The 19,445-nt window shown below is 39.9% G+C and overlaps 1 protein-coding gene and 1 non-coding gene across 2 annotated transcripts; both read right to left on the bottom strand.

The window, feature by feature from the left end:
• Nucleotides 1–288: 288 nt before the first annotated feature.
• LOC110959483 (P2Y purinoceptor 3) lies at nt 289–17,546 on the bottom strand. The gene is made up of 3 exons (XM_022206367.2): nt 17,089–17,546; nt 4,584–5,023; nt 289–3,575 (listed from the first exon to the last, which is right to left on the bottom strand). Exons 1-3 carry the CDS (start codon nt 17,098–17,100, stop codon nt 2,909–2,911), a joined length of 1,119 nt encoding a protein of 372 aa, XP_022062059.1. The 5' UTR covers nt 17,101–17,546; the 3' UTR covers nt 289–2,908.
• Nucleotides 9,769–9,841, bottom strand: trnaa-agc (transfer RNA alanine (anticodon AGC)). Its single transcript has one exon. It is a non-coding gene; the product is annotated as a tRNA-Ala (tRNA).
• Nucleotides 17,547–19,445: the final 1,899 nt, after the last annotated feature.

Raw genomic sequence — 19,445 nt, forward strand, 5'->3', positions numbered from 1 at the left:
CATCAGCCAGTGCAGTGAAAATCACCATCTGAAATAGTTGGTTTGTGTGCTACATTTTAATGAACTTGTCTGTGCCACTACAGCTGAATCTGGTATGAGATTTTATCCAGTTTACCTCACTGTTCCAAGTACAAATTAGGAATTCAGATTAAGGCATTGGGATGGTATGAATTTTGCCCAATCTGTGTTAACCAACAGTACAAGTTAGAAACATGTAAGAAAGGTCACAAGCAACACTTCAGAAACAAAAGAAGCAACACAACCCCCCCATCAATATTCATTCAAAAGTTTTTGTTTGCATGACTTCTTTAATGTCCGCTTTCAGTTAGTTTTACAACAGTTAAAACACTTTCACATGAAACTAAGAGAAGCTGCATGGTTAAAAAACAACATGATTCAATCTATGTGAATACAAAAATAAAATGTTAATGTAGATATTTATCGGTGTTATAGAAGTTTACAAAAATAAGAATTCATCTAAATAATACTGACTGGCACAGCACACAGACAGCTGGCTCTCCCTTATCTGACCACACACACACACATTTCAGACAGCTGTGGAAAAAATAAATCACAAGCGTTTTACCAAAGAGACACACGAACAACAAGACGCTGCAGTTTTGTTTCTTTCTGCTGAGGCCAGGAGTACAACATACAGATCATTATTACATTACTGGATGTTCACTTTTTACAGATGTAGATACACTGAGAAGTTCCAAGCACTTTTAAGCACAACACCTCATATTGTGGTGTTCTTTGCAATGAAAATACATGAAAATTACACGTTCACATTAAACCGATGTATACAACTACCTCATGGATGCAAAACTCAGACTAGCGTGTTTAGGTAGTTGAGTCTGATGCACTGGCCTTTAAGTGATCCAAAGTCTGCTGGGAAAACGTCAGAATTAGTTTTTTTGTTTACTAATTTCAGCGACATTCCGATGACTGTCAAATCAGAGGTTGGCATGGCATCCTGAGCTTCAGGCTAAATTGGAAGCTGTGGATTTGCTGATGCTGGATTACTTTAGTTAGCACATTTTGCATCATTCCATCCAGCAAGACTTCATCATCAGGCACAGATTCACAGTTTCTACACTAAAAAGACAGAAATGTCAAGAAAATTTGAAAAAAAAACCCACTGACCATCAAAATAGAAGGAAAAAGAAAAGAAGAATTCCACAGTTTGCCGTTTACAGCTTGTCTGAAAAAAAACCAGTTACAACAGACAACACATTACTCTACATCTAAATGCCCATTTTAATGCAATCTGCATTCATGTTCATTTCATGAACATTATAAATTACTAAACCATAAAATCGGTGACTCAGTTACTTGGTAAAATTCAACAAGAAATGGCAGGACAAAGTATTAAATTAAAAACTTCCTCCATTGTATAGACTGTACAGATTTAGACTGCATTGTACTGAAAAACTACAAAACAGTATTTATGTACTTTGAGTACCTTTTCAGGAGTAGAAAATGTTTATATTCTCCTTTTTCTGTCATTGCTGTAACACCAGACTTTCATTAATTCGTTAGAACATTGGCACTAAATGGAGAATGAGACGGACTTAACAGAGATCCCGCTCTGAAGTAATCAGCTGCATTTTTATTCCCTCTCATCAATCTAATTCGGTATTTTAAAAAAAAAGTAAATTCATGCCGACATCAACATTGAAATGGATTAACTTTGATTGCTGGAGAACTTTAACAACATGTGGAGAAAACAGTGGTTTTAGCGTGCTGTGCACAGGATATTAAACCGTTTTTAACTTCTGATTTATCTTTGACTACAGATCCAGGCAGTACTCAACAATAATAATGTATGCCTATTTTTACAGAAGCAGCATGTAAGTGCAAGGGGGTTACAGCAGTGGGGTGCACACACCACCCAGTGGTACAAACATGCCACAACAACACTTTCAGCTTAGACAATGCAATGTTGAGTAAAAACAGAAACTAAACAGAAACCTTCATATGAAAATACAACTCTATACTTGTATAAAAATACTCATACATTTTCCTTTTCAATCTGGCTCTCAGTGCTCAGTGCTTCTGCAACATGCCATGTCTGTGTTTGTGAGGCATGTATCACCTCCATAACCAGCTCATTTCCACACACAAGTACTTCATGCAGTTCTGGCATGCAATCATAAACATGCATGCAACATTTAAAATGCTTTGAGCATTTTTTGTGGCTTAGTGCCCGTGGATTTTATCCTAAAAATGATATTACTTGTTCTTTCCATCTCTTTTTCAACTTTTACTGTACATCTCCACTTCATGTCACACATCTATAGTCATGTCTATAATAAAATAACACTCAGTGTATTTCTGTTTTACTGTACACTTCAGTGTGAAACAAAACTAGAAAATAGCTCATTTACCAAAACGGTGGTTCACACAGGTTTAACAAAACACAATATCTTTTTTTTTTTTTACAGTCCAGTGCACAGTGGGGACTGACAGTAAACATTTCACAGGTACAGGATTTTTAAAACCATGTCTGCTGACTGCATGTTAAGAGTTTACAGTACATCTCGGCTGCAGTAATAGTGAAATAAAGTCAACAGAGAATCAGGAATCTCAGCAAATGGTGTCCAAAATGCCTGAATTCAAGATGATGCAAGCAGGAGACCTTTAAAGTTTACCACTTATATTACAAGATTTCAACCTTTAGGGTACATTTCAGAGGGATTCGTAATATGACTTTTTCATAGAGCCTATTCAGAAGGAACACAGTAAGCGATTGGTAAAAGTCTAAATAACAACAGCGTCAGCAACAGAAGTATCATGAAGGCACCTGTTAAAAGTCTCCAAAACCAACATTTCATCCAAAGTTTCACCACTGGTGTAGTAACCAGGCTTTCACACAGATTGTACCAGAAACTGGTTTACTGCTGTCTCACACGTTGGTACCTTTGTCTCTGAGGCTGGTGACTTTGAGCACAAACTTCTTGGTGCTTCTGCGGTAGCGTGGCTGAGTGAAGTAAAACAAAATAGGGTCCAGAAAGCTGTTCATGCTAGCGAACGGTCTGGTGCTCTTATAGATGATTGAAAACAAGTTTTTAGTCTCACACCGGGCACTGGTGCGCACCACCAGGTACAAGGTCTTGGTGAGGTGAAACGGTAGGAAGCTGATGCAGAACACCACCGCCACAACGATGATCATCCTCACCGCCTTGTCCCGTTTCTCCCCAGTCGCCATGGAGACGCCCTGGTAGGACACTGGCCGGCAGAGGATGTGGGCCATCCGGCAGTAACACACCATCACGCCAATAAAAGGCAACAAGAAGCCGAGGAATGTCAGAGCCATGCCGTAAGGATAGTAGTCTACGGAGCGATCTGGCGTACTCAAATCATAGCACACTGTGCGGTTGCGCTGGATTCCTGTTGCAGCGAAGTGAAAAGTTGGCGCACACAGGGCGGCGACCACCAGCCACACAGCTCCACAGATACACCACGCCATCCTGCGACCGCCCTGCTTGTGCCACACTGCAAAAGGATGGCAAATGCCCACATAGCGCTGCACACTGATGCAGGTGAGGAACAGGATGCTGCCGTGCAGATTGCTACAACAGGGAAAAAAAGAAAGAAAAATACTGTTCAATATTTTCATGTTGTGTTCTTTTGTTCTGTTCTGTATTGTACTGATCACATTTGTGTACTATGGGATCAACTCATCACTATTGTAGCATTTAGACTGCATGTTAAATAAAATAATGGTCAAGGGCTGCCAGGAAGAAGACTGATGTTACTATACATGAATATAAATCTGTATATTTGAAGGTACCTCACAGCAGAGGAAGCAAAAAACTTCAAAGATTTTTACATTTGAAAGCTTCAACATCGATATATACGATAAAAATGTACTGCTAAGGCTGTTAGTATGCTTCAAAGTTGGTTTCAGATCATCTGACAGACTCTGAAACTGCTTCTTCCACCTTTCCCAGATAGCAAACTATGGGTGAATCAATGTTGAATCTATGTTGAGACCTAACGTCGAAATTATACAGAGTTCAACAATACAACAATTATACAGTAATTCAACAACATTTTGTCAACATTGAAGTTTGTGTTTAAAAGATACCATTGAATCTACGTTGTATTTTGGTTTAATTAAAATGTTTGACAGGTCAATGTTTAATTAATGTTGAATCTATGTTTGCAAACATGTACTCTATGTAAGCAAACGTTGACTCAACATTTTATCAACCTTGCGCTTTCTGTATAATTTCGACGTTAGGTCTCAACATAGATTCAACATTGATTCACCCATAGTTTGCTATCTGGGTTCTCATCACAGAATAAGGCAGACTTCATTCATCACTTTTGGGAATTTGTCCACACACAAGCTCAGTATTAACACCCCAGATAGCAAACTATGGGTAAACATGATTAAACCCATCTCACCTCTCTGTTCTTTTCACCCTGCCTTTAAACTTAACGTGTGGATGCCAGACATTGCTTATTTGAAGCATACTGAGATCATAAAGACTAAATATCCTCATTCTCATTTACAGTAATAAACATACAGCTGTATACAGATACAAATAATCAACAGTCAGTGAGGAACCCACCTGTAGAACTGAAATCGGACCAGTTTACAGGCAAACTCTCCAAATGGCCAGTAGTCATGGCTGCCATAGTTGTAGATGAGCAAAGGCAGAGACATCACATACAGAAAGTCAGCTATGGCCAAGTTGAGCATGTAGATGCTGTTTTTGGACAGATTGGGCCTCGTCCCCCATATCTTCAGTATGACAGCAGCGTTGAGAGGAAGGCCGAGCAGAAAGACAATGGTATACACAGCAGGGAGTAAAATCCGCTTAAAGTCTTCCTTATAGGTGCAGCGAAGGGAAACGACACCGCTACTGTTGCTGATGTTACTGTGGATGAAGCTGTCTGCTGCGTATGGGTCTGTCGGGTGTATACTGGTAGAAAACAGGTCCAGAGGGAAGGTTTTGGAGATGAGGGTTTCCGTAGGGAGGGAGCCGAAAGAATGTTGCATCTTCACATTCTGTGGACAGATTGAAAAGCTGATTAGAAAAATATTTTAAGATAAAAGCAGGATGAAGATGTGCACTAATGAATGTGACTTTGCTTATTGTCACTGTACTCTGAGCTACAGATTTATAGGAGATGTTCCAATGCAAAACCTACAAATCTAAATTCATATGGCTGTTAAAAGATACAGAAGTATTACATCAGCCTTACTTAAAAGTTAGATTGCTTTTTGTCTACTTCACCGCATATATAAAGCACAACTAGGGAAAGCTCATTTTCAGACCCAGTTTATGGATAGGTCGTTCAAAGGAAAAACAGGTCCGGCATGTTTGCATGTTCTGAGCGTTTGCCCTGAAAATAAATTCTTCTTTAGTTCTTCGATCGATGTGATGATTCAAGTGACACAAACTGACCACCAGAGGGCACAATAGATCAGTATTTGTTTGATATTTTGTAACTTCAGAGAGAAGCTGTCACCTTGAGTAATGCCAACAATGGACTTTTTGTCCAGGATATTCTTTATAAGCCAACATTTAATCAAATGTTAGCATGTCTGCAATACCAATAGCAATACCATCCAACTATACTGAGAACCTAGTAACCTACAAGGTGGTAACTGTGTATGTTGTAGGAGCAGTCGATAGTTGCTGCTCAGATGACTCCATCAATATAATGACAATAAAATGGAAACCAGACCATTAGATCAGGGGTGTCAAGATCCGTTCCTGGAGGTCCACTATCCTGCATGTTTTAGATGTTTCCTTCTTCCAACACACCTGATTCAAATGATCAGCTTATCATCAAGCTCAGCAGAAGCCTGATAACGAGCCTGATCATTTGAATCAGGTGTGTTGGAAGAGGGCAACATCTAAAACATGCAGGATAGTGGACCTCCAGGAACTGAGTTTGACACCCCAGCATTAGATAATTATAATTTTATCTCTCCATTATTTTCCAACCAGTGCCAGCTGAACGGTTGCTCAGGTTTTGAAGTGAAAACCACTGCAGACTGTCTGACCTCCCACTCCCATTTTAACTGTCTGGAGCAGGCTCATACACACAGAGATTAATCAACAGTTTAAATTATTGCACTACCCCACAACATCAGTCATATCCATTTCCTTCATGGCAGCATGTGTTGAGTAAGTGATTCGTATAAGCTGCTTCCTCCACAGCCTTGGCAGACTGTGACTCATGGCGTTTCACAACTAACACCCTTTTGGTAGAAAAGCCTGTGTATGAGTGCGTACATGAGCGGTGTGTAGCAAAACTGATTTAAAAACCTGTCTTTGTGTGTTTTTGAACACTGTATTTGACGGGTTTTAAGTCAGCTCGTCTGTGTGGGTGCGTGAACAACAGTGACGCATGAGTTCATAATTCCTGGTAGAGTAATTGACGGAGGGGAGGAGGTGAGGGGAGCAGTGTGCCAGCAGAACATAAAACATTTCTCTACACAGAACCGATAAGCATTCACAAGAAAAACAAAAGAGTACTGCAGTCTGCTTTATTTGCTGATGACTCATGTACAGTGCTATTCACATTTCTGATTGGTTGTCCATCTCAAGAAAGGCCTTAAAACCGCTTTCTCGGCCAATTTAAAGCACACTGACGTCAGTATACAGATGTAAATCTGGAAGCTTTTTGAAAACACCGTACTTCAGAAACTGCGGTCAATTTCATGTTGGTCAGAGAAGAAAAGTCTTGTTTTTGCCTGACAGAGCCTTTTATGGCCAGCTTTTGTACTCTGGCTTGCCTTTAGTGTGCTCACTATGCCAAACCTCCACAGACAAACGGCAATGAACCACTTTTTTGTGTGATTTTGAATCAAACAGATTCACTTTCGTATATAGTGAAATCACAGCCAAGTTTGTTCATAATATTGGCATGAATGTAAAGTTGAAACGCAGAGGGCGAGCAGTAACATGACACTAAACGGATTACTTACTACTTCACTGAAGTACTAAACAGGTCACTGACAGGTCTGCTTTGTTTTGTAGACCTGTAAGGTTTCCAACAAGACAAAGATGAAAAAAAAACAAAAATGCACACATGCTGGATCCTGCAAGCCTTTGCAAGAAAATGACTGGTCCAAAAGCCAAGCCCAAATCAAACCTGGAAGCTTCCCACACTGAATCTGTGGTGAAGATAATTACATATTATCAGCAACAGGGGATACTGTTAATGAAAAATGAATGAACAGTTGAGTATCAGTTTATTTTTAAATCAATTAGTGAGAGGAGTAAACAGAAATATTAAACCTCTTCCTGGTCTGTTTAACTCTGTGGAAAATTACATTATAAATAATTGCATATCAAGGAGAGCATTTTTAAGATTTCTTTCCACAGATGTCAAAAAATTCGGTCAATTAGAAAGGCACTTGTTGTTCCCTTTGTTTTAAATACAAGTAATCAAGTCAAAATGTGTTATGAAAGGTGCAAAAAGAAAAACCTAATACAATTTGTAGTTGAGTCCTGACTTACAGTCAACCTGTAATTAATTCAAAATTTTTTTACTGGAGGAAAACGGACACACACCACAAACTCACATTACACTTTCAGTGACAGCAATGTGTTATTTTTGCTTTCATGATGAATGAGTACGTTTCTGCAAACTGCCCTGAACAGTAAACAGAGAACAACATGCAAAAGAGTGCTCTGAAACCTGAAGCGGGTTTGTACACTACTGTTCAAAGTTTGGGGTCACTTAGAAATGTCTTTCTTTTTGAAAGAAAAGCATTTTTTCAATGAACATTAAATTAATCAGAAATACAGTCTAGACATTGTTAATGTGGTAAATGACTATTTTAGCTGGAAACGGCCGATTTTTAATGGAATATCTCCATAGGGGTACAGAGGAACATTTCCAGCAACCATCACTCCTGTGTTCTAATGCTAGCTTGGAAAATCCAAACTGAATCTCCATGTAATCTCCTATCTCCATGTTAGGAGATACAGGAGAGTCAGTTTGGCATTGGGCGAATTGAATCGCGTTTCCTTCTCGGTACAATTTGGTACGACCAATCACAGCACGGGAGGCGGGAGTTAATGCTGCGTCATCTTCAGCGCCTCGAAGATGATGCCGGAGGAGGAGGAGGAGGGCCACTGCCGTAAAACAAGAGAGAGAGAGAGAGAGGAGGGGGGCCAAAGCGAATCTTTGTGTGGTCTCTTGGCGTTTTGGATGGAGTTAGTCGTTGCCTCTTTTCACTTGACGTTTCCAACGATGAGGAGGCAGTGGATGGCTCGTTACTTTCGGCTTCTTGCCATTGTTTGTACAGAGGAAAATCCCGTTCCAAACGTGTGAGTAAATTTAAGCAACTTTTACACATACGCTCCAATTTAAAGTTATTCCTAACACCGCTAATCGTTCGGAAGGAGTCTTTTGTTGCGTAGCCTTTTCAAAAATAAGTGTTGTACTTGAGAGTACCCCATGTATTCGCTGATTTTTGTGACAAAAACGGCAGTAATCATTCACCGCGACGCTTTCTCGGCTGCATGCCATTGTTGTTTGGACTACATGGACTTCAAGGTCGATTTGTTTGTGCGTCACATCCGTGTTAGGCTGATTGGTTCTTTCTCGTTCAAGCTGCATTCGTTAGCCCCTCCTTTTTGAAATCGTCTCCTATCATCGCAATGCCAGACTGCCTTTATTTGTATTTATATTAATACATAAATAAAGTCAGTCTGGATTTTCCAGGCAATTCTAATGCTACACTGTGTTAGCTAATGGTGTTGAAAGGCTCACTGATGATTAGAAGATCCTCGTGCAATTCTGTTAGCACATGGATAAACGTGTGAGTTTTGATGGAAAACATGGAATTGTCTGGGTGACCCCAAACTTTTGAACGGTAATGTATACATGTATTTTGTGGTTATGTTTCCACTTTTCAAACACTCTAGACAGCAAACAACAATCCCAAGGCATGTTTATGTCTGTGCAGAATGTTTGAGCCCGTGCAAACCAATAATGACGTCTAAATAAAAATTCTGTTTAATAAAATGACACATGATGCATAATGCTTAAGTAGAAAATAAAAAAAACAAGATTACATTTATACACTTAAAACAGAAAGAGAAAGTTGTGTGTTAAATTAGGTCATCTCCAGTCGCATGTTTTCTCTATCCTAACACGTACAGCACACACTAATTAAAGGGTTGATCTTCCACTTTGTAGGAATTTTACTGCATATATTGCGTCATTATGGGTGTGAAGGCATCATGTACTTGCTCTGTGACTCAAACCAGCCTTTCTGCCCACACAGTTGTAGTATTTTTGGCAGGTTTGCTGAGACTGTCCAACACGTTCTCCTCATAACTATTTCCGATCTGTTTCAAAACACTTCAAAGCTGCTCTACTTGCACGTCGTGACATTTTAAAGGTTGTGTTATGTTGTCCTATTAATTGTAAAGGGGTTTTTCGGCATATGAAAGTAATTTCAACCATTCTGCCTTGAGATTTCTCTGTCTGCTGCTACAGTTTTGCACTGGTGGTACTCATCAACATTTAATGATTCTCTCAGCATTTGTCTGAGGAAGCAGAGCACTGAACAACTGTACATTCAACAGTACTAATGCAAATGTTAAGGTAAGAGTTTGCAGGATGTCTACACTACTTGGAAAGACATATTACCTTTCATTTGGTAACGTGATCACCAACAACTCTGCATTTTCACGGTGTCTTCACCTCTGCCTCTAACAGTCTGCAGAAATTCTCCTGCCTTCTAAAGTGCCAACTGGAGGCTTCTGAAGTCAAAAAGCTTGTTGGAGAATGCGGGCATCGATCCCGCTACCTCTCGCATGCTAAGCGAGCGCTCTACCATTTGAGCTAATTCCCCTTCGAGGCGCAGGCTATAAAAAAACAGCAGATGACATTGCGTTGAGAGTTACACACCCGCAGTCCAGCCCAAAGGAGTAATGTTACCAGTCAGTGACAGAGACTCTCTCCGTCACTGCATTCTGTTTATATCTCGTCACATGATAAGAGACGCACACCGCTGCACACTCTCTGCTCTGAGGTCTGCCAAAAAGGAGAGCTGAGAGCGACACGAGATTATTTATAAACCATGACTGCAAGAATGTGACTGCAACTCTGGATAAATACGGGAGATTAACGGCTGAACTTAACAGGGTTGTAAATGAAATAGCACACGAGTGATGAATGATTTTTGTTTTTTTGAACAGGTGGATTTGGAACCATCAGGATTTATGAACTTGTTCACATCCACCAGGTCATGAGAAACCTATTTCAGCTTGGATTAGGGGTATGCTTAGATTTTTCAGAGTACTGATGTAGTTTAGACAGTGTTTTAGTCACATGAGCATTTTTAGAAACAGTCTTTAAAGTTGTATCTTAAAGGATATGCAAAAAGGCAAACATGTCATTAAAGGGGGATATTAAGAGGTGCAGCAATGAAAATAATTAGTTGAGTCTGGCTAATATGCTCTTTAATTCAGATGCAGACAGACAGCAAATGGATAGAAACATACACACTTTCAAACCTTAAAGCTGCATCCAAAGATGTTCTATATCAAAGTACTATGTAAAGGGATTACTCACAACAAAACAACCAGGACATGCTAATTCCACTCAATGTCACAGAGATGTTTTAATCTGTTTCAGCTCATTATTTTGGTTTTACAACTCACAACTTCACCGTTTTGGCTTGGCCTTATTGCTGTGGTTAATATCGCTTCCAGCAGTAGCAGCAGAAGCGGTTTGTACAGAAAAAGTGAGATACACTGAATATATAACAGCTGCCAAGCACCAAATGACAGGCAGACAGAGTGAGTGACTCGGTGGTTAATATGGTTGAGCATGTAGCAGCTACAGAGCCAGATATTTCCTTCAGCAGTTGATCATGTTTGTCATTAAATGGAGATAATCCTGCATGTCGCTGTTGTGTAGATCCTTTATTTCCTGCACACATGCTGTTAAAAAAATCTAAATAATGCTCATTTCAGTTATCTAAGCACATGCTGTTCCTGGGGTCGTCTGATTGACCACATATTCAATGAAATGTTCAAAAAACAGATGAATAAATAATTTAAAACTAGAAAAGCACACGGAGAGCGCAGACCTCCGCCAGGCCATCTGTTTGTCTGTCTGTCCGTCTGTCTGTGTGTCTGTTAACAGCATAACTCAACAAGTCATGGACGGATTTTCACCAAATTTTTACAGAATGTCCGGAAGAGCAAAAGTAACAATCAATTAGATTTTGCCTGGTGGCCATCTCTCAATTGTACAGAGTCCTTCAAAAAAATCCTGGATCCAGACGGTGATCCGGATCACCTCCAAAATCTAATCGATTGTTACTTTTGCTCTTACGGACATCCTGTAAAAATTTGGTGAAAATCCGTCCATGACTTTTTGAGTTATGCTGTAAACAGACAAACAGACAAACAGACAAACAAACTCCGATGATTACATAACCTACTGGCGGAGGTAACTACTGGCATTCAAAGTGATGTGTTGAGCTTTAGCCTCTGCCATGTATAAAATCAAGACTGGCAAATCACTCTGCTATGAATCTGTTAAAAAAAAATGTCTGCAAAAGTTCACATCTGATAAATTTGAATCATAGAAATGTGACATGACTGACAAAACTGTCAGTCTGTACAAACCAACACACCCACGAAATACTGAAATCTGCTTTCTATAGCTGTGGCAATTACTCTGCATCTGTCTGACCAGCTTCAGAGATGTTGCCCTCCAGGGAATCTAATCTAATCTAGGGCAGATGACTGGCAGATAAGGGCACATAAAGAATGACACTGTACTCAGAGACACTCTCTATCTGTGTAATTTACACAGGAGACGTAATGAACAGAGGAGGGAGATGTAGAGCTCAGCAGAGCCAGTGGGGAACAATCCAGCTCTAATTACTTTCCCATCTTTGATCTCTGCCGCTCGTCCCTGGCCACCCTAATCAATGATTCATGCCTGCTGCTCCTCCATCACTGGCCCCCATGCCACCTCCTGATTTGCAAACACACGCCACCAGCCGAGCAGTTAGGAGCATACACAAATCTACAATGAAAACATGCTAAAATCCAGCATTTCAGCAGGCGGACATTAGACAGACAAATACAGGGAAGTGGGCCTAAACATTCAGAACACGTGCGCATTTGCACACCAGCACATTAACATAAACATCCTGTCGCCCTTGACATGTCACAAACATCATGTCATGTGGCCAACAAAGACAGATGCAGCTACACCTAGAACAAATGCACAATTGCACGCTGAAAATATCACTGATCTTCGTCTGAATTTAGAAGAAAAAAAACACTGTGCTAATTATCTAAGCTAATATGGTCCAACCTATCAGCCCTGCAGCCAGGCAGCGTGGTCATTCCACAGGAGACACATTAAACTAATCTGTTGCACCATAAATACACAGAAGTGAGGCGAGGAAGGCTGGTGTTCCAACATACTGCTTGCCATATGGTCAAGAAGATGATAAACCAGTTGCTGGTTGCATGAGACACATCTGCAATGTGTGCAATCAGTCTATAGTCCTAATAAACAACTTCAAACCCTCCTCAGAGGACAATCTCTCACACAGCAAACAAGAAGCACACACAGTAGAGCAAATCTTTCTTTTCTTGGTCCTTTCAGGAAAATTAAGTGTGCAGATTGTTTGATTTACGCAGAAGAACTGCAAACGTTACAAATACGGGAATTGCTGCATGGCTGACCGTAAGCTGCGAGCATTACTCAATTAATTTAATTTGCCTTAACTTGTAGACAAAAACATGTTCTTGCACGTTGCTGTTAGGATTCCATGCAGCATGTAAAGACTGATCTCTGTACAACTTCCCCGTGTGTCGAGCTGTTGCCACATACAGGAGGTCTGATGAAAGAAGAGCACAGAAAGGGGAATGGGCTAGCGGTCACTGAAACCAAAATGTGGATACACCACATGGTTCCTTTTATCACGATCAGACTGGATGGCTTCTGTTTCCCTTCATTCAATCAGCCAGATATCATGTTTATGTTGGCCAATTTCCGTTTGGAGCGGGGGCAGCTGGGCTATTTCGTTGTGCCCAAATCGACAATTAACCTTTCCACTCGGTGTCATTTTCAGACGACAGCGAGCATTTGTAGCTGCAGTTATTCCAAGCAGGCAATGCAGTGAACCTCACAATGCAGCAGAAGCATGAAGAGTTTTTGCTTGGTTCTAAGTAGCATTTCAGGATATTGTATGAACTTGATTTGAGAGCTATGAATCACCACATATCTCAGATCTGTTCATCCATCCACTTACTGTTATACCCACAGCTTCTCTTGCATTGAGGAAACAAAAACTAAGGGAAAAAGCATCCTAATCTATTGAGATACTGACTCACTGGCAGACAAAGAGAATAGAAAAGCCGCTCACTCAACAGTTTAGTTCAGTAAAGATCAAGTTTCCAGCCTGTGATGCCATCTCAGCTATATTCATGAACAGTGACAGAATAATGATGAGATGAGATGGATGCAACAGCAACTTGTTTCAATCTGACTCAAAACCAGCTTTTATCGTGACATCTTTCTGTGATCAATATGGAAAACATCTGCTTAAGTGCTGCTGGATCCACACATGACAATAACATCAGCATTATTCTTTTACTAAACTGCACATGTTTTTCTTCAGGGATGACTTCCCCATTCTTGGACCCACAAACAAAGCTCTGCTTGATTGTTTCTCTATTCGGCAAAAATGACCACAAGCGAGCACAACATTAAATCTAATTAGCACAACACCAGATCTGTTTAAATTGCAGGATGGCAATCAAAGGTCTGAAAACAGCAGCTAACAGCCACACAGACAAGGAAACAGACATTTCACACTGATTTGTTTCCCTCCTGTTTTTGTCTTTTTTACCTCTCTATTATTATAATAATAAGGGCTTGTTGATGCTCGGAAATGTTATTTGCTGTCCAGTCACTTGTTATTGCTCTCGATTGGTAATTGTTAATTGTTGTAAAAACATGTTTTTCCAAACACGAGCAGCTGCAGGTTGTTGTAAGATCTTGATATCCACCTTTAGTCAGGCAGAGAGCTTATCAAAAGCTTAGCAGAGTGCTGAGTAGCATTTAGTCCGTGTTCTGTGGCTCCTGTTGTCACGGGTTTGTGGTGCAGTGAGGATGAAAATGCAGCTCTGGTGAAAGCAGAGTTAGTAAAACACAAAAAGAGAACAAAAACTACAGGAACGTCTTCATTGGCTGACTCCCCATTGCATCTCTGGCAACCTTGGAGACTTATACAGCAGGTTTTTCTAAAATTATCATAGGTTGTTATGGTTTCCATTTAAGATAAATTATTGAAATTATCCCTCTAAAGCCACTTGGACCAAAGAAAGTCAGATTAATCTCAGTACATTCCCCCTAAATGACCAATTTAGAGTTTTTCTAGGATGGCTGCCAGTGGGTTTGATTATTTACTCAGTGAGATAATGCTGTGCATTTAACTTTGTCTTGTAAACAATTTTGGCCTTGCTTCTCTGTCTCTCTACTCAGCCATCACCTAACTCTGCTTCTCGAAACCAGCGTCACATTAGTCTGCTCCCAGTCAGTCAGACAAAACACCCACAGAAGCCTGACCTCGGCCTGGCTGAAAGGAATCTTTCCTAAAAACACAGTAACAAAGCTGAAGCCCCATGGCCTCTGTACCAAGTCTTCACACATGACAGCACGGCTAAACGCTTCTTGGATATGATGCAACAACTTGTTTTCACAGGATTTAAGCACAGTGTTATTGGTGCTTTACAAATTATAGGGGAAACATCAACACATATTAGGCTGTGGTATGTGAGCTTACTGGGAAAATGTCATGTCTATATTTTTCCACTGTCACTGGAAGAACACATGTGTGCAATGCCTAAATGGTCAATAAACAGATTAATTGATCATTAGGAAACTAACAGGTTGTTTAATCATTTCACGGTGTCATTTTTCAAGTCATTTCACGGAAAATTTCCCGGCTTTTATTGAGATAATATGCTCTTTTCTTTCTCTGTGTGACACTAAACTGTCTATTTTGAGGTGAAGTTGTCGGCCAAACAAATTTAGATATCTGAAGGCGTCACATTCGCTTCATGCATTTTGTGACGAAAACTCAGGTGAAATCATTACAGTCTATCTTGTTTGTGTGCAAGTGTTCTACATGAGCAAGTTTCAATGCTGTTAATTTTATCTGCTGTTTATTGTTTTTAATGTGACTGTGCTGCTGCTTTCCAGGTCTCTGTTCAAGGAGAGCTCAATGGGACTAACCTGATTAAATGAATGCTTCAAAAAATAATTCTCAGTCATGCAACACGTGACCACTTTACTTTGCATATAGTACTTTGTTTGATTCTTTTTATTTTCTTAAGAGTATTTTTATCTGTTTTTATTGTTATTTGCACTGCTGCTAATTATCCTGTTCTTCTAAACAAATTTCATTGTCCTTCTGCACAATGACAATAAAGTCTCTTTATCTCTTTCAATAAAAACGTCCATGTTCTTCATTAGGTTTGTTTACTTCTGTTATGGTTCATACCAGACATCTCTAAAACGTAGGCTGGAAACCAGCAGATTCATTAAAGGATGTGTAAGCTTTATCTCCTGTTTCTTTAATCCATCAGTGTGCGCCCATGGTTCTGAAACACTATCCTGGTTATTCTCCGATGGTTGATGTGACTAGTTGTCATGCAGCTCACATGATATCACATCAGATACTCTACATCTGGCTTGCCAAGGTTTATAGCAATAAGCATGAATAAGAGCAAACCAAACACAAAGCATGTCCGGCCTGTTTTTAATATTTCTAACTCTAATTTTATGGTAAAACACGCATCTTATATAAATGTAATTTTCTGTGAAGATCTGTCAAACCCCTTTTCTCAAGCTAAAAAAATAACTGCACCAACTTCACTGGGGAAAATGGCATTTTCCCAGGATGATTTCACAGCCCCATTCTTGTGGTTTGCAACTTTGCACATGAAAACAAACATCTAATTTTTCTGGATGATTCTCATGCAATTTTCTGCACGCTTCATAGAGCCACTGTCACAAATATTCACACCTGGTTTGTGCTCATAATGCACATCATGCAGCATGCATAGCACCTTGCCTTGAGGCACACTGGATCTGGTTCTGTGACTTCCCACTATGAGTGAGAACACAGCTGCGCTTAGGTGTGGAATTTGATTGAAAGCACTGGGGTTAAAACACGACAGGAATACAGCAAATCTGATGTTATCACAGCAGGCATGCTCATAAGTACAATGACAGAACAATGGCTTGTTTTCATCTGCACACAAGAGGCAGATTTTCCTCTGCAAGAACAGAAAGACGACTACAAGGCTTGGAGGGTTGTTTTTGTTGCTTCGTTTAGCACCAGAGGCCATTTACTGCTTCATCTGTGTATTTATGCAGGTTTATATCCTTCAGTGTTTCAATGCAGTTCAGTTCAGCATATTGTATTAGTATGAATCGTAAACAACACTTGTTGCCAAAGCAAAACCATGAAAAAAATCAGATTTTCACACATTTTCAGATCATATTTCATCTAATTACATCACATCTTAATGTCACAAACAGATGAAATGCAATCAAATTAGTGAATCATCAAAGCTCAAAGTTTGTAAACAAGAAAACACAACAAGAAAACACCTAATTACCCTCTTTTATAAATTGTTTGTCCTGATACCTAAATTACAGGGCTGCATTTTATTATTATTGCCATTGCTAATTCATCTGATGATTACTTTTCTCGATGAATTGATTTGTTGTTGCGGTGAAGGAACTTAAACAGCTTCACACAGCAAGCAGTAGAGGAGAAAGTGGATCATATTCCCTTTTTGTGATACTGTGGAGAGTTTGCAATGATATTTTTTAATCATTTCTGCAGGTACACTTTTACACACTTGAGAAGGACTAAGAAAGCTCAGGAGCTGATAACGCAGTAGCGACAGTTCAACGTGCAGCTGATAAGATCTGGCAACACAGACACGCCATTAAATACCCAAGTTGTGATTAATTTGACTGCAGTTCCATGGAAAGACGTTTTATCTTCATTTACTGAAAAGAGCAGACAGCAAAACTAATACAACTTACCCCGAATGACATCCAAACAAGTGCGGCAACATCAACAACAACGTGGGGACAGGTTTTCCATGGCAGTGGACTCCTAACTGCTCCTTCTTTCTCCTTTGTAGTAACAAAGAACGGCTCAGCGTGGAGGGAAAACAAACAGTCCGTGAAAAATGAGTCAACTTGACTTCAATGGAGCGTTTCTACTACGAGTTTGTGAGTTTCGAACCCGCCGCTTGTCTGTCCCGGATCTACCTGCTGCAGCTCCAATAGCTGCACTTCACACACTGCAGCTCCGTTTAACTGTGCGCGCTAATATTACGAACCCACGAACGCGTCACGATAAAGGGAACGGCTTACAAAGTAAGTTAGGTTACGTGTTTTTTAGCTGGTAATTTTATTTTTACCCTCAAGTATCAACATACGCCCACAGTTACAGCAGGGTCATGTGAGATACACTCACGTCTGGCTGACCGGCAGGTGCACTTTAGTACTAGCTCAAAAACATAGTTCCGGTCAGCAGTTTGATCACCGTTCCAAATCAAGGCGCTTACCGCTGACATGCTGGAACCCATAGCAGCAGTAAATATCCTTCATTTTACCTACTACTAGTTTATTAGTAAAAACTGTGAAAAAATAACTGACAACAGTGAGCTTTTAAAAGTCAATATGTACTTTACCAGCATTTCCTTCCCTTTCTTGCTAAGTGACCATGGAGTGCCTATAAAAAAATATTACCCCCCCCCCCCCCCCCCCCCCCCCCCCGATTTCTAACATCGAATTTTAATTTTCCAAATTATTTTTACAAGAATTTGCAAAAAAAAAAGATTATTTCATATCAAAGTGAAAATAATACAAAGTAATGACAATCAATTAAAAATCCAAAATGTACAATAAGTGACTGCACAAGTATCCACTCCCTTTAAAGTAGCTCAAATGTTTCAATGCATGTGTAGCTAACTGTTGCTAGAATAATTCACATAATTAGTGAAATTTAAATAATCTCAGTGCAGTAAATGTGTCTCAGGTGGTTGTAGTATGAAGACATCCATAACTGGAAGGGCTGATAAATGGTTGTATTTATATAGCACTTTTATTCAAAGCGCTTTACATGATATGTCACATTCACCCATTCACACACTGATGGCAGAAGCTGCCATGCAAGGTGCTAACCACAACCCACCAGGAGCAATTAGGAGTCTTGCTCAGGGATTCCTTGACATGGAAACGACAGGCTGAGGATTGAACCCGCAACCTTCCAGTTACAAGACAGCCACTCTACCCACTGATCCATGCCGCCCCCCAGTGAATCAGTACTCCAATCAATAAGCACACGTAAGAATGAAAGGACACTCCAAGCAACTCTTTTCAAAGGTTATTGAAATGCAAAAGTCAGCTGATGGACGCAAGGAAATATCATTCTATAAAATCCCCCACAAGAATGTCACTGAATAACCCAAACCCTCAATAAATATAATCTTGTCCAATACAATTAAATCTGTCATTAAGACATGAAAGGGATATCACAAATGTGTAAATCTGCCAAAAGCAGAGCGCCCTCAAAAAATGAGTGACCGTTCAAGAAAGAAACTAGTGAAAGAGGCCACCAAGACATCTATGACCCCTCTGAAGGAGTTAGAAGCCTTAGCAGCTGTGATTGGACAGACTGTGATGCCTGTTCTTCACCAACCAAATCTTTATGGGAGAGGGTAAAGAAAATGCCATTGTGAAAAAAAAAACTCTATTTAATCAAGAGTAAGGTTCACCAGAAAGAATTTGGGAGACTCTGAAAGTCAACTGGAGGAAGATTCTTTAGTCAGATGAGACCAAAACTGAGCTTTTTGGCCATCTGCCTGGATGCTACGTTTGGTGAACACCACACATTGGACATTAACACAAATGCACCAACCCTATAATGAAGCATGACAGTAGTAGCACCATGACGTGGGGATCCTAGGACTTGAAAAGGGTTGTTCACTTGTTATTGATGTGCAATCTGACAGTTCTCCAAAGAAAAATGGGGTAAAACTGCAGTGTTCAGAAGTGCAAGGTTGATTGCCACCTAGTCACACAAACTTGAAAATAGCTTGAATGAGCTTAAATTTGACTACGAGTACTCCCTAATGCAACTAGCTGAAGAAACGTTTTGCCTAGATGCCTTAAAAGACTGCAAAATTTTGTGTTTATTTTTGCTTATTCATGTTCAGGTAAACCTGCAAAATTGACTTTACTAAGGCACTTCAGTTTGTTTGTTCTTTTTTAATGTGTTACTTGTGTGTAGGTTTTGGTTGAAGAAAAATCATTTTTTTGTTCCATAGACATTTCAAATACATCTTGTTCTAGCATCTTTGAGTGAGATAAATGCCTGTTTGCAGCTCAAT

Source organism: Acanthochromis polyacanthus, chromosome 13 (genome assembly GCF_021347895.1).
Source record: "Acanthochromis polyacanthus isolate Apoly-LR-REF ecotype Palm Island chromosome 13, KAUST_Apoly_ChrSc, whole genome shotgun sequence".
NCBI classification, from domain to species: Eukaryota; Metazoa; Chordata; class Actinopteri; family Pomacentridae; genus Acanthochromis; species Acanthochromis polyacanthus.

Coding starts and splice junctions, on each gene's coding strand:
- LOC110959483 (XM_022206367.2), bottom strand. Junction 3,576..4,583: donor GTCCGATTTCAGTTCTACAG/GTGGGTTCCTCA, acceptor TCCCTGTTGTAG/CAATCTGCACGGCAGCATCC.